This window comes from Saccopteryx bilineata, chromosome 3 (assembly GCF_036850765.1).
Source record: "Saccopteryx bilineata isolate mSacBil1 chromosome 3, mSacBil1_pri_phased_curated, whole genome shotgun sequence".
NCBI classification, from domain to species: Eukaryota; Metazoa; Chordata; class Mammalia; order Chiroptera; family Emballonuridae; genus Saccopteryx; species Saccopteryx bilineata.
In genome coordinates this window covers 202,833,481-202,855,163 of record NC_089492.1, presented here as the reverse complement: position 1 = coordinate 202,855,163, position 21,683 = coordinate 202,833,481, and the positions used below count along the sequence as shown (strand labels likewise).

General features: G+C 39.1%; 1 protein-coding gene across 1 annotated transcript in view; it reads left to right on the top strand.

Annotated features, from left to right (window-relative positions):
* LOC136330945 (guanylate-binding protein 6-like) overlaps window positions 1-21,683 on the top strand; it is a 40,368-nt gene that overhangs the window by 14,430 nt on the left and 4,255 nt on the right. The window contains 3 exon segments of the mRNA XM_066268593.1: window positions 11,603-11,665; window positions 11,668-11,847; window positions 12,551-12,831. Of these exon segments, the coding sequence (XP_066124690.1) occupies window positions 11,603-11,665; window positions 11,668-11,847; window positions 12,551-12,831 (524 nt within the window).

The following is a 21,683-nucleotide window of genomic DNA, read 5'->3' as shown; positions in this document are numbered from 1 at the left end:
TTTTTTCACTACAGCCTCTCTGCCACTTGTAAGTTCCTATCTTCTTCTTTTTTTTTTTTTTTTTCATTTTTCTGAAGCTAGAAACAGGGAGAGACAGTCAGACAGACTCCCGCATGCGCCCGACCGGGATCCACCCGGCACGCCCACCAGGGGCGATGCTCTGCCCACCAGGGGGTGATGCTCTGCCCATCCTGGGGGTCGCCATGTTGCGACCAGAGCCACTCTAGCGCCTGGGGCAGAGGCCACAGAGCCATCCCCAGCGCCCGGGCCATCTTTGCTCCAATGGAGCCTTGGCTGTGGGAGGGGAAGAGAGAGACAGAGAGGGAAAGCGCGCGGCGGAGGGGTGGAGAAGCAAATGGGCGCTTCTCCTATGTGCCCTGGCCGGGAATCAAACCCGGGTCCTCTGCACACTAGGCCGACGAGTTCCTATCTTCTTAATAGTAAATTTAATAGGTGTGAGGTGGTATCTTATTACACTTTTGATTTGCATTTCTTTAATAGCTAGTGAAGATGAGTATTTTTTCATATATCTGTTGGTCATTTGTATATCTTCTTGGAAGAAGTGTCTATTCATTTCCTCTTCCCATTTTTTAATTTGGTTGTTTGCTTGTTTGTTGCTGATCTTTGTGAGTTCCTTGTATAATTTAAATGTTAATCCCTTATTGGAGCTGTTGTTTGCAAATACCCTCTCTCATTTGGTTGGCTGCCTTTTTGTTTTGTTGTTGATTTCTTTTGCTATGCAGAAGCTTTTTAGTTTGATATAGTTCTATTTATTTATTGTTGCCTTTACTTCCCTTGCCTTTGGGGTCAAATTCATAAGTTATTCTCTGTGGGCAAGGTCCATAAGTTTAGCACCTGTTTTCTTCTGTGTAATCTCTTGTTTCATATCTTATGTTTAGGTCTTTATTTCATTTTGAATTAATTTTTGTGCATGGTAACTAAGTGTAGTTAAGTTTCATTCTTTTGCGTGTGCCTTTCTCCCATTATTGAGAGGCTTTATTTTCTCTATTATGTGCTTTTGGCTCCTTTGTCAAAAATTATTTGCTCATGTACATGTGGTTTTATTTTTGGGCTCTTGATTCTGTTCCATTGGTCTGTATGTCTGTTTTTCTGTCAAACAATATATAAAAAAAATACATGAATTTGAACTAAATTGAACTTGAACAATAAGGGTCACAAAGAATGGTTACAGGAATGACTGAATCATGTACTCAGGGTGGAATAAGATGTCCTTCTGCAGTTTCCCTAGAAACCAGGGTGGATATTCTTATTACTTAATTGCTGGCTTAGTTAATTATTCCAGAATGTGGTGACCTTTCTTTATTCCTAGACAACATGCTGTGAAGAGCCCTTGTGCAATAGCCTCCAGCCAAGATTTTCCCATAAAAAAGGTTAGGGTCTCAGAGCACCACTGAAGCTCTAGAGAACTCTTCCTTGTTGATGTGCAAGGTGGGTGGCCGACTTTGGCGTCATCCAGGCTGACACTTCCCAGTCTGGTGGTGTGTTTCTCCATGATTTGGTGAGATTTGTACCTACTCATAATTCTCTTTTTTAAGTCTATTTTTTTAATTAGCTATTATTCTAGAACCCAGGCTGATGTTCTTTGGTCTGGTGATGTATAGCTCATTGTTGCATTGATTCTTTTTTTTTATTCTACTTTAGGTTACATAAGTTTAAACCCCTTTTTATTTTGCTTTATTTTTCATTGTTATTAATCATAGTACATTTTCCCCTAACATCCGTCTGTAATTGCAACACTATACTGTCCCTCTTGCACATCACAATACCATGCTGTTTTGATTATCATGGCCCAATAGTATAATTGAGTCAGGTAGTATGATACCTTCAGCTTCTTTCTTTCTCCTCAGAATAACTTTGGCTATTCGGGTATTTTCCATACAAACCAGGTGATTTTTTGTTCTATTTCTTTAAAAAATGACATTAGTATTTTAATGGGGATTGCATTGTATTTGTACATTGCTTTGGGTAATGTGGCCATTTGTGTTGGTTTTCCAATCATGAACATAGAATATTTTTTCTATTTTATTGTGTCTTTTTCAATTTTTTTAGCTAATACTTTGTAGTTTTCAGTATATTGGTCTTTCATATCTTTTGTTAATTTTTTTTCTTAGGTATTTTTTTATTATTTTTTGCAATTGTAAAGTGTAAAACCAGTAGCTGCGGCCACCATCACAGCCTCCTGGCCAACACAGGTTCAGGTTTGATTCAGACAGACGGTAATGAAACAAGAGAGCCAAGAACTGGTGGGCCATTACCTTTAATCCTAGCTTGCACCAAGTGGGTGAGAAAATGCACACAGTGGGGAAAACACTTCTCTTTCCATTCAGGGCTCTCAAAGCCACTGACTCATCCGAGTATTCCTAGAGTCAAAGGTTTCTACCTCACCAGCCTTATTCACCTCTGTTTCCCATCTCCTTATCTCTGCACAAACTCTGCACAAATTGGCTTCTCCTTTAGCACTCTGTCATCTTGGCTGCCTCTCCTCTGAAATGCTAATTTCAGGAACTGAGAGAGAGAGCCCCCCTGGTCTCTCTTACTTTATAGTGTAGAAATTAAAGCCTTTAAGCCAATAAGAAAGTCTCTGATACAAAGCCACTTATCTGAGGCTTAAATGGGATTCCTAATAAGAGTGCACCACCCCACATTATGCAACAGTCAAGGGTGTGGGGAAAAGCTTAGTGTTGAGAAGATTTTAGTATCAGAAGGGTGAGAAAGGCTTAGTCATAAAACTAAGCCTTAGGCTATAAGGACCCTGCCAGCTTACAGCCTGTCCTTGACACCCAATGCAAACTATAAGCAAGAAAACATATACATTATATTTGCAAACATATTTGACCCATATAAAGTAATTGTTTTGTGGTGTGTTTTTTTAGTTCATATTCTGAAGTTTTATTGTTGGCATATAGGAAAACAATAGACTTTTGTATATTGAGTTTGTATCCTACAACTTTACTGTATTGGTTTACTGTGTCTAATGGTTTTTTTGTGAAGTGTTTGGGTTTTCTATGTACAGGCTCATGTCATCTTCAAAAAGTGAGACCTTTACTTCTTCCTAATATGAATACCTTTTATTTCTTTTTCTTGTGTAATTGCTCTGGCTAAAACTTCCAGAACTATGTTGAATAAGAGTGAGTGGAAAGAGTGGGCAGCCTTGTCTTGTTTCTAGTTTTAAAAGAAAAGCCTTCAGTTTTTCACTATTTAGTATGATATTAGCTGGTTGGCTACCTTTCTTCTATACCCATTCTAATGAGTGTTTTAAATCTAAATGGGTGTTGTTCATGGGATTCTTATATAATTATTTTCATTTCTTTGGTGTCAGTTGTAATTTCTTCTGTTTCATCTCTACTTTGATTTATTTGGGCCATCTTTCCTTCTTTTTTTTTTTTTTTTATGAGTCTGGTTTATGGTTTATCAATTTTGTTTATCTCTTCAAAGAACCAGTTTTTATTTCATTGATCTTTTATATTCTTTTTTGTTTGTTACCACTCTGATCTTTATTATTTCTTTCCTTTTACCAACCTTGAGTTTTGTTTGTTCTTCTTTTTCTAATTTCTTTAAGTGTGGAGTTAGATAAGTTATTGTGAATTTTTCTTGTTTCTTGAGGTAGGCTTGCATAGCTATGAACTTCTCTCATAGAACTGCTTTTATCACATCTTATAGATTTTGGAGAGTTGTATTTTTATTTTATTTTTATTTTTTATTTATTTACTTTTTTTTTTCCTGAAGTTGGAAACAGAGAGACAGTCAGACTCCCGCATGCGCCTTACCGGGATCCACTCGGCATGCCCACCAGGGGGCGATGTTCTGCTCATCTGAGGCGTTGCTCTGTCGCAGCATGCCCACCAGGGGGTGATGCTCTGCCCATCTGGGGTGTTGTTCTGTCACAACCAGAGCCATTCTAGCACCTGAGGCAGAGGCCATGGAGCTATCCTCAGTGCCTGGGCCAACATTGCTCCAATGGAGCCTTGGCTGCAGGAGGGGAAGAGAGAGACAGAGAAGGAGAGGGGGAGGGGTGGAGAAGCAGATGGGCACTTCTCCTGTGTGCCCTGGCCAGGATCAAACCCGAGACTTCTGCACCCCAGGCCAATGCTCTACCACTGAGCCAACCGGCCAGGGCCGTATTTTTATTTTTATTTGTCTCAAGATAGTTTTTATTTTCTGCTTAAATTTTTTGTTAATTTAGTGGCCTAACATGAAATCTATCTTGAAGAATGTTCCATATGCACCTGAAAGAATGTTAATTATACATGCTTTAGATAAAATCTTATGCAAATAACTATTACGTCCATCTGGTTAATTTTTTTGTTTGTTTGTTTAAGAACAATGTTTCCTTATTGATTTTCTGTATCTATTCATTGATTTAAGTGAGTTATTAAAATCTTCTTTTATTATTGTTATGCTGACAATTGCTTCTTTTGTGTCTGTTAATATTTTCTGACTATATTAATGTGCTTCTATGTTGGATGTGTAAATATTAGTGAATATTTTATATTCTTGGATTGACCCCTTTATCATTTTGTACTGCCCTTTTTGTATCCTTTTATAGTCTTTGTTTTAAAGTTTATTTTGTTTTTATGAATTTTGCTACACCAGCATTCTTCATTTTTACTTGCATGGAATACCATTTTTCATCCTTCCCTTATAGTCTGTATGTGTCTTTCCATCCTAAGTGAGTCTCTTGTGGGCAGCATTACATGGGTCTTAGTTTTTTATTCATTCAGCCATCCTATGCCCCTTTATTGGAGTATTTAGTCCACTTATATTTAAAGTCATTATTGATAGGTATGTATTTATTACAATTTTTTTCATTTTTTTTGGTGGTTTTTGTAGTTTTTTCCTGTTCCTTTCATCATTTTTTGGTTTCTTTTCCTGTGATTTGTTGCTTTCCTTTACTGTTATGTTGGGTTCCTTTCTCTTTATTTTGCATGTTTTGTAGGTTCTTTTACTTGTTATCAATGACATTCATATATATACATTTATATATATACGCAACTCATCAACATATATACATACATATATTTTATTTATGTATGTATATAGGTAGCAGCCTATTGTAAGCTGATAGGCATTTAAGTTGGAACATATTCTTAAAATAATACATTTTTATTCACCCTCCACACTTTGTTTTCAACATGATGTTTCAAATCTTTTTGTTCTGTATATTTCCTAACTACTTATATTTACATTTCATTTTGCTTTGACTTTTAACCTTCATACTAGCTTTTTAAGTGTCTGATCTACAGCCTTTACTATATATTTGCCTGTATTTATGTATCTTTTTATTTCCTGTAATTTTAAAATTTCTGATTATGGCCTTAAATTTTCCACATAAAGCAATTTAGGGATGATGAACTGTTTCAGTTTTTGCTTTTTTGGGAAACTCGTTCTCTTCCAATTCTGAATGTTAACCTTGCCAGTATTCTGTGTTGTAAGCTCTTTCCATTCAGTAATTTAAATATATACTGTCTTCGACAGACCATATGGTAGCAGAGTAGATAGAGTAGTGGCCTGTGATGCTGAGGACACAGGATTGAAATCTTGAGGTCTCCGGCTTGAGTGAGGGCTCATCTGGCTTGAGTATAGGCTCAGCAGCTTGAGCACAGGGTAGCTGACTTGAGTGTGGTATAATGGACATGACCCCATGGTCACTGGCTTGAGCCCAAAGGTTGCTGGTTTTAAGCCCAAAATCCTTAGCTTGAGCAAGGCATCATTGTCTCAACTGGAGCTTCCCAGTCAAAGCACATATGAAAAAGCAATCAATGAACAACTAAGGTGCCGCAACAAAGAATTGATGCTTCTCATCTTTCGCCTTTCCTATTTGTCTGTACCTGTCTGTCTATCTCTCTCACACACATAAATAAATAGATAAATAAATAAATAAATAAACAAATAAATAAATCCTGTCTCTGACTTTATGGCCTATAAAGTTTCTGTTGAAAAATTGCCAGATAACCTTATGGATTTCCCTTGTATGTTACTAGTTGTTTCCTTCTGCTGTTTTCAAGCGTTTCTCCTAACTTTTGCAATGTATGCAATATGTCTTGGTGTAAATATTTCTTGATTTATCTTATTTGGAACTCTTTATGTTTCCTGGACCTAGTTCTCTATTTCCTTTCCCAGATTATTGGAAAGTTTTCAGCCATTTTTTTTTTTTAAAGAATTTCCTGTTCTTTTCTATTCTTCTGGAAATCCTATAAAGTGAATATTAATGCATCTGACATTTTCCCAGAGGTTCCATTAACTATCCTTATTTTACAGAACATTTTTTTTGTTTTGTTTTATTGGGTGACATCCACTATTCCTTCTTCTGAATCACTAATCGGTTATTTTTTATTAAATTTATTGGGTGACATTAGTTAATAAGATCTTATAAGGTTTTGTTGTTTTTTTGTGACAGAGATAAAAAGAGAGTGAGAGAGAGACAGAGAGAGGGACAGATAAGGACAGACAGACAGGAAGGGAGAGAGATGAGAAGCATCAATTCTTCATTGCGGCACCTTAGTTGTTCATTGATTGATTTCTCATATGTGCCTTGACTAGGGGTTGCGGCAGACCAAGGGACCCCTTGCTCAAGCCAATGACCTTGGGCTCAAGCTGGTGAACCTTGCTCAAACCAGATGAGCCTGCACTCAAGCTGGCAACTTTGGGGTTTCGAACCTGAGTCCTCTGCATCCCAATCCGACGCTCTATCCACTGTGCCACTGCCTGGTCAGGCGGATCTTATAGGTTTTAAGTGTACATTTCTATGATGCTTGACCTATGTATTGAATTGTGTGCTCACCATTCAAAGTCAAATCATATTCAGTCACCATATATTTGGCCCCATTTACCCCTTACTACCTCTTCCCTTCCCTCTGGTAACCACCATATTGTCATCTGTGTCTATGCGTTTTACTTTTATATATAACATATGAGTGAAGTGATATGGTTCCTATCATTTTCTGATTGACTCATTTAGCTTAGTATAATATTTTCAAGGCCCACCCATGTTGTCACAAATAGCATTATTTCATTTTTTCTTATGGTTGAATATCATTTCAATTTATATACTGTATATCACATCTCTTTTTATCAAATCATCTAGTGAAGGACACTTTAGTTGTCTCTTTGTTTTGGTTATCATGAATAATGCTGCAATGAACAAAGGGGTACATACATCTTTATGAATAAATATCTTTGAAGTTTTCGGGTAAATAGAAGAGAAATTGCTCTGTCCTATGGTAACTCTATTTTTAATTTTTTGGTGAACCTCCATGCTGTTTTCCATACTCACTGCACCAGTTTACATTTCCACTGGCAGTGATTGAGGGTTTCTTTTTGTTCATAACCTCTCCAACACTTATTACCTGTCCTTTTGATAATAGCCTTTCTAACAGATATGAGGTGGTATCTCGTTGTAGTTTAGATTTGCATTTCTCTAATAGCTAGTGAAGTTGAGAATCTTTTCATATATCTGTTGTTCATTTGTATATCTTTTTGGAAAAAGGTATCTGTCTGATCTCTTGCCATTTTTTTAATTGGATCTGTTTGTTTGGTATTAAGTCGTATGAGTTCTTTATATATTTTTTATATTAACCCCTTACAGTACTGTTGTTTGCAAATATCTTCATCCATTCAGTGGGTTGCCTTTCTGTTTTGTTAAAGGCTTTTTATTTTGTTTTGTTTTGTTTGGCTGTGCAGAAGCTTTTAAGTTTGTTGTAGGCCCATTCATTTATTTTTGCCTTTACTTCCCTTACCTTTGAGGTCAAATTCATAAAATATTCCCTGCTACCAAAATCAATAAGTTTTCTTCTATGTACTAATTTATTATTTCAGATCATATATGTAAGCTCTTTGATTTTCATTTTGAGTTAATTCTTGGTGTGGGACAAATAGTAGTTTTATTTATTATCTTTTTGCATGTCATTTTCCAGTTTTCCCAACATCATGTATTAAAAATGCTTTTTTTTCTATTGTATGTTTTTGGTTCCTTTGTCAAATATTATTTGCTTACATATGTGTAGTTTTATTTTGGGGTTCTCAATTCTGTTCCATTGGTCTGTGTATTTGTTTTTCTGTCAATATCATGCTGTTTTGATTATTGTAGCTCTGCAGTATAATTTGAAGTCAGGGAGTGTGACCCTTACTTTGGTCTTTTATCTTAGAATTGCTTTGGTTATTCAGGTTCTTTTGTGGTTCCATACAAAAATGATGATATTTTGTTCTATTTCTTTAAAGAATTTGAGTGCTTTATCAGGCAAAATACTTATCTCTATTTTATTAGGGTGTTTTTTTTCTGTTTTTCTTTTTTTTGGGAACATATTTCCTTTGTCTTCTCCTTTTGCTTTTCTCTCTGTGTTTGCTTCTATGAGTTTGATAAAACAGCTATCTCTCCTGATTTCGAAGGAGTGACTTTGTGTAGGAGCGACTACACTGTAGATTGCATGAGTTGGGTGGTTTTGGATGGTCAACTGAGGTACATCTGTGCAGTAACTGGGTGTCTGGCTGACTGGTGCTCCATCAGGCTGAGGTTGTTCAAGGTGCTCCAGCAGGCTGAGGTTGTTCAAGGTACAGGGCTTGAGGGGTTCCCTGAGGTTACAGCAGATTCTGGCTGAGGCAGCCTGGGACATGATGCTCTTGAGTGCTTTGGGGAGCTAGTTAGCTGGAACTATAGTGGGTGTTGGCTGAGGTCACCAGAAAGTGGAATTGTTGGAAACTTTGAGGAGCCAACTGTCTGGGGCTGCAGTGGGCATTTCTTGAGATGACCCTGGCAACATGACTCTGGTTTGTCTTAGGGTGGTCACTGGTCAGGGCTACTCAGAGCTTGCATGGTGGCCCCAAGACCTACTGTATAGGCCTTACAGGCTCGCCAGAACCCATGTACTAAGTGAGCTTTTCTCCCATTATTTTAAGGAGGGGAAACATAAACAATGGTGTTTGCTGGCACCACTGATCTCAGAGAGTGCCCACAGATCCTGGAGAGTTCCTGCAGTTCCCCAAACATTAACAGGCACCTAGTCATTAATAAATGTTTTATTTTCTTTAAACGTACAGTCTAAGTGGTTTTTAAACTGCTGGGTTTTTTTTTTCTGTGCCCCAAAGTAAACAGGTCTGCCTGTTGGCCCCTCAGACATATTCGTCCTTATTGCAGGTCTCCTTCTCTGGATAGTGTTCATATGATTACCATGTTTCCATCTCTTCTACACTTCTCTGTATAGCCCCTTTTATTTTGTTGTGTAAAAGCTGTTCAATCAGCCCTCAGTTCTTCAGGAGAATTACTCTATAGGTAGGTGTATATTTGATGTATCCACTGTAGGATGTGAGTCTGAAGTCTTCCTATGCTGCCATCTTTTTTATTAATTTTTTATTCATTTTAATTTATTGTGTTAACATGGATTCAAGTGTCTCACTCAATAAAACTTGTCACCCTCACCCCCTTGCCCCTGATTATCCTGCCTTTGCCCCCCTCTATTTAACTCCCTCCCTCCTTCCCTTGGGATTTGCTGTCCTGTTATCTGTATCTATGTTATATATATATATATATATATATATATATATATATATATATATATATATATATATATAATTTCACTAATCCCTTCACCTTCTCTGATCGCATCCCTTCATCCCCCTTCCCTCTGACAGCTGTCCCTCTGCTCCCTGTGACCCTGCCTCTGCCTTTCTTCTGTTCCTCAGTTCACTTTGTTTATTAGATTCCACATATAAGTGAGATCATATGATATTTGTCTTTCTCTGCCTGGCTTATTTCACTTAGTATAATAATCTCCAGGTCCATCCATGCCATCACAAAAGATGAGATTTCCTTATTTTTCATGGTTGTGTTGTATTCCTTTCCAAGTGATACTGGTGCTCTGGAATGGGGCAAAGGAACAGCATGAATATAGTGCCTGTCCTAGAAGGGCTCTGGAAAAGATTACAGCGGACCCTTATATACTTAATTAGAAACCTGCCCCTCAGGTTGCAGATGTGAAGGTAAACCAATAGGTATCTTTCACAGAAAGACTGAGCTCCTATGTCTGCTTCCTTTGGCTCTGTCCGGTTGTAGTTGTTTAAGAACCCTTTCTCCCTTGGTTACAGTCCTTTGGAACCTGCAAGTATAAACCACACTGGGAAACAGAGCCAGGAGATGTAGAGGTGTCTCCTGACAGCAACCACAGAAATCAAGACACATGACAAGGTATAGAGTTTTTTTTCTGGAAGATACCAGTGAACTGGAATAAAATAAAGAAAGAGTATAAAAATTGTGCCCATTTCTCGAGACCACCTCAATAGTCCCCTGTAAGTGTGCCAAATCAGAAGCCTGCCCCTCAGGCTAAAGGTGTTAGAGAACAGGAAGATGGCACCCACGATCCTCCATCTCCAGAGTATCCCAGCAGCCCCCTGCCATTTAGACTAATACTTTAAAATTAGCAAATAATTCTTTTTCAAAGTGTTTTCTAAGATTTGTTTCTGCACTGAGTCCTGGAATGGATGAGTCTGCACGTGAGCCTTTTTAGAGCTCACCTTAGCCCCATGGGTCTAGTAGGGATAAGGCCTATTGATTTTCAAAGCCAGATGTTTTGGAGGCTCATCTCAGGTGCTGGTCTTAAAACTTGGGACACAAACACTTTATTCTTCAGAGAGAATCTCCAGGATTTGGGTTCTTCCCAGACTGTGAGTGGCTGTGCCTGGGGTGGGTTTTCAGGTGATACTGTGTCTCAGCTTCTCCTACCTACTTCAATGTGGTTTCCCTCTCATTTGCCAGATGTGAGGGGACTACTCCACCAGTTTTTAGGTTTTGTTTTTCACCTCAGAAGAAGTTGTTGCCATACGTAGCTGTAGATTCGGTGTGTCTTTGGGAAGTGAGTTGAGTATCTTCTTACATCGCCATCTTGAACTAGAACAACATTTTTATAATTTCTTACAATAGCCAGTTTTTTTATGTAACTTTCCTCATCATGTTCTCCTTTTAGATTAACATATTTATTCACTTTGTAATTATTTTATGTTAGTAAATTATTTCAAATAATTGCATTTAGGTAAGTTAGTGATTGGCAAAACCAATGTATTTCTGGATCAGTGAGGACTTTTTCAAATTACATTTAGGTAATGTGTAGTTTTCAGAGTTTCTACAAAAAACAAATAGCAAGTCTTATTTGTACTATGCAAATTCAGTCAATGAAGTTTTTCTTAACTGAACAAGGTGTCCTATGTCCTATGTTAATCATTCCTCCATTATCTTTGTAGCTTCTCTTCATTTTGTTCCTACAGTTTACTACTTCCAACATGGGTTGAAGTATACCAGAAATTGATATTTGATCATCACTCATTAAATCATTCATTTGATAAACATCTAATAGATCAGTTACTATGTTTGGTTTTGAGGATATCAGCCATAATTTTACCCTCAGGCAGATGTGTCCTAAAATTTCTCTCCAATAATTTGTCATTCATATGATTTTTTTTTATAATTTGTAAGATTATGTTAAAGAAATTCAATGAGTATAAAAGTCCCCAAAGATCAACAATCCTCATTCATAAAAATCTTTAGTTGCTTTGTACTAGGAGCATGCTGACTTTAACTGTTTTTCATTTTCCTCAGGTCTAAATCTCAAAGCTAAAAGTTTCAACATACTTAGGGAGTGTATCAGGCATTTTTTTCCAAAATGAAGTGTTTTGTTTTTGACCGGCCAACAAAAGAAACAGAGCTCCTAGCCCATATTGATAATATTTTGGAAAGTCAACTGGATCCTAAGTTCCGGAAACAATCGGAAAACTTTTGTAATTACATCTTCACCCATGCAAGGACTAAGACCCTCAGGGAAGAAGTCCAAGTTACTGGCAACCGTGAGTGTCCTTTTACAAAACCATATTTCTGAGTGGTTATGGTTAACTATTTAAATTGTTTTTAGTGGTTTTATTTTACATAAAAATGTGTATTTATAATATTCAAAATCCAAAGAGAAATGTGTATGTGTCTCTTGCTATGGGATTAACAAATCCCTTTCAAAAACCCCAAATATTATCACTGATATACCCTGGAGTCCCCACATTTAAGAAGAATGCCACCACTGATAATAAAACCAACTAGGAATAAAAACTAGGAATAAAAACAAAGTACATTGTATTTTCAGGAGAATTTCTATACATTAAGTGTTTTTCTCAAAGACACTTCTTAGGACATTAAATTAGTCCAAAATACATATCTGAATATTTGCAAATCTATTGAAAACTTAAGAATTAGGAATGATTATTATCTAAACTATCCTTTTTCTTTATCTATGTAGTTTATTTTTCCTTTATCTGTGTAATGTGTAATAATTATTCACAGACACTTCTGATTATGTTAGATGAGGGTAGGAATTTAACATTTGTTTAATGTGATGGCCTGGAGAACACAGGAATAATGAGTAAATGTGCAAATTAAAGTGATGATAGAAATAAGTAGGTGAGTGTGGATGTGTGTGTGTAGTTTCAGAATTGTAATCTCAGAATCTTGGATCTCACTCAGTATGAATTGGCATTGAACCCTATTCTCTGTTTCTTACAGGGTTGGGGACTCTGGTGGTGACTTACGTGGATACCATCAACAAAGGATCAGTACCTTGTTTGGAGAACGCTGTGACAGCTCTGGCCCAGATTGAGAACTCAGCGGCCGTGCAGAAGGCAGCCGAGCACTACAGCCAGCAGATGGCGCAGCGAGTGAGCTTCCCCACAGACACGCTCCAAGAGCTGCTGGATGTGCACATGGCCTGTGAGAGGGAAGCCATTGCAATCTTCATGGAGAACTCCTTCAAGGATGACCAGAGGGAGTTCCAGAAGAAGTTTATGGCACTTTGTCTTAGCATTTGTCCTCCTTATTCTCGCCCTTCTCGGATGATGCCTGCCGGTCTACATATTTATTTCATAGCTCATCTCCTATTCAGACTAAAGTAGCCTGAATTCTCCTGAGAGGGAGAATTCTGGAGAACTATATTTACTTCTTTTTCCTCGAACTTGGGAAAGTTATTCAAGATCTCTCAAGCAAAATCAGCATCAGTGTCTTCTTTAGTGAAGTGTGGCATGATTTCATAATTCCCGAAAGTCATTCCCGAGCTGGCTGCTCTCTGGTTATATGCACTCCTACTCCTAGACACTGTTTCCTTAGACAGACTATCTTCACATGTAATTATTTATAGTATTTCTGGTTGTATGATTGTTATTGAAGATAAAAATCACAGAATGGTACAGTTGCTGGGAACCACAAAGTATATATATGCAATCTCAACATTTCACAGAGGAAGCTGAGGCCCAGGAAGGTTAAGAAGCTTTAGCAGGATCTTGCAGAGAGTTTTCAGAGTTAGAAATAAATCTCTTGGAGACAAGATGGCGCTGGAGTAGGCGGACGTACCAGCATCTACCTCCCAGAACCAAAGTGGATTACAAACTAATTTTATGAACTATCATCTGGAAAAACCAACTTTGGACTAAACTAAAAGGACTCTTCAACCAAGGAACGCTGAAGAAGCCACACAGAGACAGGTAGGAAAAGCGGAAACGCGGAAACGCGGAGAGGGCTGCCCAGCTCCTCGGAGTGAATGGCAGCAGGGAGAGACTCGCGTGGCGGAAAGTGAGTTTAGCAGAGGGGAAAGGGTCCTGAGCCCCAGGAACAAAGCCCCAACCTGCAGCCCCAGAAGAGGTGTAAGGACAGTATTTAGCTGGAAACAAGTCAGGATACTGTTTGTGAGAGAGAATCTGATTTCTCAGACCCAGGATCCTTCTTAAAGGGACCGCGCAGAACATCTCTCTCAAAAACAATCACCTGGGGCTCCTGGGGATGGGGGGAGAGAGGAGAAAACCACAGTAACAGGAAGAGAATGCAATCTAGGAGGCATAGGGAGAAACATTTTGGGAGATAGCCACCCTAACCCCTGGGACGAGTCACTCCCCAAAGCTGAAGTGAATATTTTCCCCGGAAACAGCAATACCAGCAAAGGGAAGCAGGAGAGCAGCCAAACAAGCTCCCCCGCAGCATTCAGAGGTGAGTCGCATAGAAGGAGGGAGCTTTCGGGTTTACAGTAGTGAGTCCTAGGGTCCGAGCTGCAACGCCCCCACCCACGCGGCTGAGGGCGCACCGGAGAGCGGGCGGCAGCGGGAGACAAAAGCGCGGTTCTGCTGGAAGGGGCGGAAGCCGGCTGGCCACCACTGGGCTCAGGTGTGAGCTCAATCTTGCCCGGCTGGGGAGAAGGGGGCGTGCAAAAGCGGTCAAGCTCAGCTGCCGGCAGCCTGTAATCCAGCCTCCGGGAGAAGGGCGGGAACCCTGGAAAGGGTAGAAACCAGCCCCGGAGCAAGGGCAGAGGAGCACAGCCCTGCCCCGCCCGTGCAACCCAGACTTGCAGTCTGACTTGGTAGCCGGCTCCTCCCGCGGGGGTGGAGCCAAAAGCCCAGAAGAGGCGGAGTTCCGCTACGAAGTTGAGCTTGGGCACGCAGCCCTGCCCAGCAGTAGAGCCAAGGCTAGCAGCTGTTCCTTGAGTGGGATCATCCTGCAAAGGCAGGGTGAAAGCTTGGAAACAGGCGGAGACCCGCAGCTGAGCAAAGGTGCTTGCCAGTGCCCTCAGGACCGAGCATAACGTCACAAACAGGGGCAGGGCAAAGGCCAAGGCCACCAACCCTTGTGCACCCGAGCACATGATCACAGCCACTCCCTGAAGAGAAAATGTGGAGGCAGAGAAATACAACACAAATAAACCAAGAGAAATCCCCAGAAAAGGACCTAAGTGAATCAGATATAACCAAATTACCAGATACAGAGTTTAAAATAATGATTGTTAGGATGCTCAAAGATATTAGAACAACCATAGATGGCCATTACGAAAACCTAAATAAAGAGATAACATATATAAAAAAGGACATTGAAATAATAAAAAAGACTCAGACAGAAATGACAAATTCAATATCTGAAATAAAGAATACAATGGAAGGAATTAAAAGCAGGATGGATGAAGCAGAGAATCAAATCAGTGAGTTAGAGGACACAATAAATAAAGGCACAGAAGCAGAGCAGAAAAAAGAAAAGAGACTCAAAAAGTCTGAGGAAACTCTAAGAGAGCTCTGTGACAACATGAAGAGAAATAACATCCTCATCATAGGGGTTCCTGAAGAAAAAGAGAAAGAACAAGGGATAGAGACTTTGTTCAAACATATTATAGCGGAAAACTTCCCCTAATTAAGACAGGAAAACATTTCACATGTTCAGGAAGCACAGAGAACTCCATTAAGGAGAAACCCAAAGAAACCTACACCAAGACACATCATAATTAAATTACCAAAGCTAAATGATAAAGAGAAAATATTAAAAGCTGCTAGAGAAAAAAAGACTATCACCTACAAAGAAGCCCCCATAAGGATGACTTCTGACTTCTCAACAGAAACACTTGAGGCCAAAAGGGAATGGCAAGAAATATTCAAAGTAATGCAGAACAAGAACCTACAACCAAGACTACTTTATCCAGCAAGGCTATCATTTAAAATTGAAGGAGAAATAAAAAGCTTTACAGACAAAAAAAAACTCAAGGATTTCACTGCAACCAAACCAAGGCTGCAAGAAATGCTAAGGGACCTGTTGTAAACAGATAAAAAAAAAAAAAAAGAATATAGCAAAAGAGAGAAACAGTTTTAAAGAAAAAAAATGACAATAAACAATTACATATCAGTAATAACCTTAAATGTTAATGGATTAAATGATCCGATCAAGAGACATAGGGTAGCTGCGTGGATAAGAAAACAGGACCCATACATATGCTGTCTACAAGAGACACACCTTAAATCAAAAGATGCACACAGACTGAAGATAAAAGGATGGAAAAAAAATATTTCACGCAAATGGAAATGAAAAAAAAAAGCTGGGGTAGCAATACTTATATCAGACAAAATGGACTTTAAAACAAAAACGATAGTTAGAGATAAAGAAGGTCACTACATAATGATAAAGGGAGCAATCCAAAAGGAAGATATAACCATTATAAATATCTACGCACCTAATATAGGAGCACCTAAATATATAAAGCAGACTTTGATAGACTTAAAGGGCGAGATCAACAGCAATACTATAATAGTAGGGGATTTCAATACCCCATTAACATCATTAGATAGATCCTCAAGAAAGAAAATTAACAAAGAAACAGCAGACTTAAAGGACATATTAGATCAACTCGATTTAATAGATATCTTCAGAACCTTTCACCCTAAAACAGCAGAATATACATTCTTTTCAAGTGCTCATGGTACATTCTCTAGAATAGACCACATGTTAGGGCACAAAAGCGGGTTCAACAAATTTAAGAAGATTGAAATCATATCAAGCAATTTCTCTGATCACAATGGCATTAAACTAGAAATCAACTACAATAGAAAAATTGAAAAACATTCAAACACTTGGAAACTAAATAGCATGTTATTAAACAATGAATGGGTTAACATTGAGATCAAAGAAGAAATTAAAAAATTCCTAGAAACAAACGATAATGAGCATACATCAACTCAAAATTTATGGGACACAGCAAAAGCAGTCCTGAGAGGGAAGTTTATAGCATTACAGGCATACCTCAAGAAGCTAGAAAAAGCTCAAATAAACAACTTAACCCTGCATCTAAAAGAACTAGAAAAAGAACAGCAAGTAAAGCCCAGAGCTAGTAAAAGGAAGGAAATAATAAAGATCAGAGCAGAAATAAATGACATAGAGGCTAAAGAAACAATGCAGAGGATCAATGAAACCAGGAGCTGGTTCTTTGAAAAGGTAAACAAGATCGATGAACCTTTAACAAGACTCACCAAGAAAAAAAGAGAGAGGACTCAAATAAATAAAATTAGAAACGAGAGTGGAGAAATAACAACTGACACAACAGAAATACAAAATATTGTAAGAAAATACTATGAAGAACTGTATGCCAAAAAACTAGACAACATAGTTGAAATGGACAAATTCCTTGAATCATATAATCTTCCAAAAATCAATCTGGAAGAATCAGAAAACCTAAACAGACCAATTACAACAAATGAGATTGAAACAGCTATCAAGAAACTCCCAAAGAAGAAAAGTCCTGGGCCTGATGGCTTCACAAGTGAATTCTACCAAATATTCAAAGAAGAACTAACTCCTATCCTTCTCAAGCTATTTCAAAAAATTCAAGAGGAAGGAAGACTTCCAAACTCCTTTTATGAGATGAGCATAATTCTGATTCCTAAACCAAGCAAAGACAACACGCAAAAAGAAAATTATAGGCCAATATCCCTGATGAACTTAGATGCAAAAATCCTCAACAAAATATTAGCAAACCGGATCCAGCAATATATGGAAAAAATCATACACCATGATCAAGTAGGATTTATTCTTGGGAGGCAAGGCTGGTACAATATTCACAAATTAATCAATGTGATTCATCACATAAACAAAAGAAAGGAGAAAAACCACATGATAATTTCAATAGATGCAGAAAAAGCATTTGATAAAGTCCAGCACCCATTCATGATCAAAACTCTCAGCAAAGTGGGAATACAGGGAACATACCTCAACATGATAAAGGCCATCTATGACAAACCCACAGCCAACATCATACTCAATGGGCAAAAATTAAAAGCAATCCCCTTAAGATCAGGAACAAGGCAGGGGTGCCTCCTTTCACCACTCTTATTCAACATAGTTCTGGAAGTCCTCGCCACAGCAATCAGACAAGAAAAAAAAATAAAAGGCATCCAAATTGGAAAAGAAGAAGTAAAACTATCATTATTTTCAGATGACATGATATTGTATATAGAAAACCCTAAAGTCTCAGTCAAAAAACTACTAGACCTGATAAATGAATTTGGCAATGTGGCAGGATATAAAGTCAATACTCAAAAATCAGAGGCATTTTGATACACTAATAATGAACTGTCAGAAAGAGAAATCAGGGAATCAATCCCCTTTACCATTGCAACCAAAAAAATAAAGTACCTAGGAATAAATCTAACCAAGGAGATTAAAGACTTGTACTTGGAAAATTATAAAACATTGATAAAAGAAATCAGGGAAGATACGAATAAGTGGAGGCATGTACCGTGCTCATGGTTAGGGAGAATAAACATCATTAAAATGTCTATATTACCCAAAGCAATTTATAAATTCAATGCAATACCGATTAAAATACCAATGACTTACTTCAAAGACATAGAACACATATTCCAAAAATTTATATGGAACCAAAAAAGAACACAAATAGCCTCAGCAATCCTGAAAAGGAAGAAAAAAGCGGGAGGTATCACACTTCCAGATATCAAGTTATATTATAAGGCCATTGTACTCAAAACAGCATGGTACTGGCATAAGAACAGGCACATAGACCAATGGAACAGAACAGAGAACTCAGAAATAAACCCACAGCTCTATGGACAACTGATATTTGACAAAGGAGGTAAGACAATACAATGGAGTAAAGACAGCCTCTTCAACAAATGGTGTTGGGAAAACTGGACAGCTACCTGCAAAAAAGTGAAACTAGATCACCAGCTTACACCACTCACAAAAATAAACTCAAAATGGATAAAAGTCTTGAATGTAAGCCGTGAAACCATAAGCATCTTATAAGAAAACATAGGCAGTAAGCTCTCGGACATCTCTCAGAGCAATATATTTGCTGATTTGTCTCCACAGGCAAGTGAAATAAAAGACAGGATCAACAAATGGGACTTTATCAAACTAAAAAGCTTCTGCACAGCTAAAGACAATAAGAACAGAATAAAAAGACAAACTACACAATGGGAGTACATATTTGACATAGCGTCTGATAAGAGGTTAATAACCAAAATTTATAAAGAACTTGTAAAACTTAATACCAGGAAGATAAACAATCCAATCCAAAAATGGGCAAAAGAAATGAATAGACACTTCTCCAAAGAGGACACACAGATGGCCAACAGGCATATGAAAAAATGTTCACCATCACTAATGATTAGAGAAATGCAAATTAAAACCACAATGAGGTATCACCTCACACCAGTCAGAATGGCACTCATCAATAAAACAACACAGAATAAGTGCTGGCGAGGATGTGGAGAAAAGGGAACTCTCCTGCACTGCTGGTGGGAATGCAGACTGGTGCAGCCATTGTGGAAAACAGTATGGAGATTCCTCAAGAAATTAAAAATCGAACTGCCTTTTGACCCAGCTATCCCACTTTTAGGAATATACCCCAAGAACACCATAGCACTGTTTGAAAAGAAGAAATGCACCCCCATGTTTATGGCAGCATTGTTCACAATAGCAAAGATTTGGAAACAGCCCAAGTGTCCATCAGAGGACGAGTGGATTAAAAAGCTTTGGTATATATATACTATGGAATACTACTCAGCCATAAGAAATGATGACATAGGATCTTTTACAACAACATGGATGGGCCTTGATAACATTATACTGAGTGAAAGAAGTAAATCAGAAAAAACTAAGAACTATATGATTCCATACATAGGTGGGACATAAAGATGAGACTCAGAGACATGAACAACAGTGTTGGGGTTACAGGGTGGGGGGAGGAGAGGGAGGGGGTTGGGGGAGGGGAGGGGCACAAAGATCATGGCTTTTCAGCATTGGCCATATTCCCCCCTTAATCTATAGACAGACAGCAAATATTTACTTATGGTGTTCCCACTATGAACACTGCTGTCTTAGGGACAAATGCTGATAAACCATTTCAGCAGTTCCTCCTTCTTCAAAGACTTATATGTCAACATAGAGCTCCATGTTTCATAGGACATACTCAAGCTCACTCCATGCTCCCTGGAGCTTTAGCACAAGGGAATGCCCCCCCCCTTTTTTTAGTATTTTTTCTTTTATTTATTTATTTTTTGTATTTTTCTGAGGGTGGGGATGGGGAGGCCGTCAGACAGACTCCTGCATGCGCCTGACTGGCATGCCTACTAGGGGGAAATGCTCTGCCCATCTGGGGTGTTGCTCTGTTACAACCAGAGCCATTCTAGCTACTGGGGTAGAAGCCATGGGGCCATCCTTAGTGCCCAGGGTGGCTTTGCTCTGGTGGAGCCTTGGCTGCGGGCGGGAGGAGAGAGACGAAGAGGAAGGAGAGGGGTAGGGGTGGAGAGGTAGATGGGCGCTTTTCCTGTGTGCTCTGGCCAGGAATCGAACCCGGGAATCCTGCACACCAGGCCAATGACTCCGACGGGTCTACCATATCATGATTTTTACTTAAAAAAGAAAAAAAATTACATTTCTTTTGAATGCAGATAAACAGGAGACACCAAATCTTTTTCTCCTGCAAACTACTACCTTCTTTATTAGATCTAGTTAATAACACTGTTCTGTCTTTTTTCCAAATAGCTCCAGATATATGGAAAAGATTTATATAGGTGGATGGGGATCCTCAAACCCCTCAGCGAGATCTTCTGAGAATGGCTTTTAAGATACCTAGAGGCAGAAAAAGCCCAATAGAGATCAGGGGAACTACCAGCTTTTAGGATACACCCTTAAAGGCTCCAACGCCCCAAAGGGGTCTCATAGGATGCCATCTGGGTCCTGCTTCAATAGTGGAAAGGAAGGTCATTGAGCTAAAGCCTGCCAGACTTACATGCCTCTGCTGTGAGGAAACAGGGACACTGGAAGGTGGGCTTCCCCCTCGCTCCTCTAAGGGAGGGTTCAGTCTCTTCCAGCCCTGCTCCAGCCACATATGACCTAACCTTGCCCAGAAAGCTGGGGTTTGCCACTGAAGGCTGAAGGTGCCCAGGGCCATCGGCCCCATCTACGACACTGTGGACGAGCCTAGGTTATTTCTTCCAAGAAGCAGGTAAACTGATCTCATTCGCACAAGGGCCACTTAACTATGTTTTGCCTGAATAGTCAGGTTTTTTATTCTTCCCTCAAAGATCTCTGTTGTGGGTGTTGATAGTCCTATTTTCTGCTGCTTTGCTTAATATATAGTGTTTCCTTTATCCCTCCTACCTCAATGCCCCACTCATATTTCAGGCTGGGACCTACTCCTAATTTAGAGCTCTCTTTCCTCCTTTTGCCAACTTGTATTATGAATCTACCTTTGCCACCCAGCTTAGTGTATCCCAAGGTTCTCTTTACCAGGCCACAGTCACAGAGCTCCAGGGAAAAGCAACCTGGTCTCAACTCTCCAGGCAGAGGAGAACAGAAGCTCCATATCCACGCATGCTTCAAATGGCTTTTTCCAGTCTACTTGAATCATTACCAGCTAGAAGCAGCGGTCACTGGGACTTGGACATGAGCAGCAAAGTATAGAATGGTGACAACAATTCCAGTGTCATGTGGACTTTTCCTGTGGGGAACTTTCCTGGACTCCTGCTCCCTGTGACAGCTCCTAACAGACTGAACTGTGGTTGGGTTGCATTTTTCAGGGATTTGGCATGGTGATGGGGCCAACTTGGACTTGGTGAACATGTTAAGGACACTACTCTTTTAGGGATTCTTGCTGTATTGGCCAAGAGTTTGCTTAAAGGCTTTTAATCACTGTAAAAAAAATAGAGGACTGGATGAAGAAGATGGGGCACATATACGCCATGGTATACTATTCAGCTAGGAGAAATGATGACATCGGATCACTTGCAGCAGAATGGTGGAGTCTTGGTAGCATTGTGTGGGGTGAAGTGGGCGAATCAGAAAAAAACAGGAACTGCAGGATTCCATACATTGGTGGGAC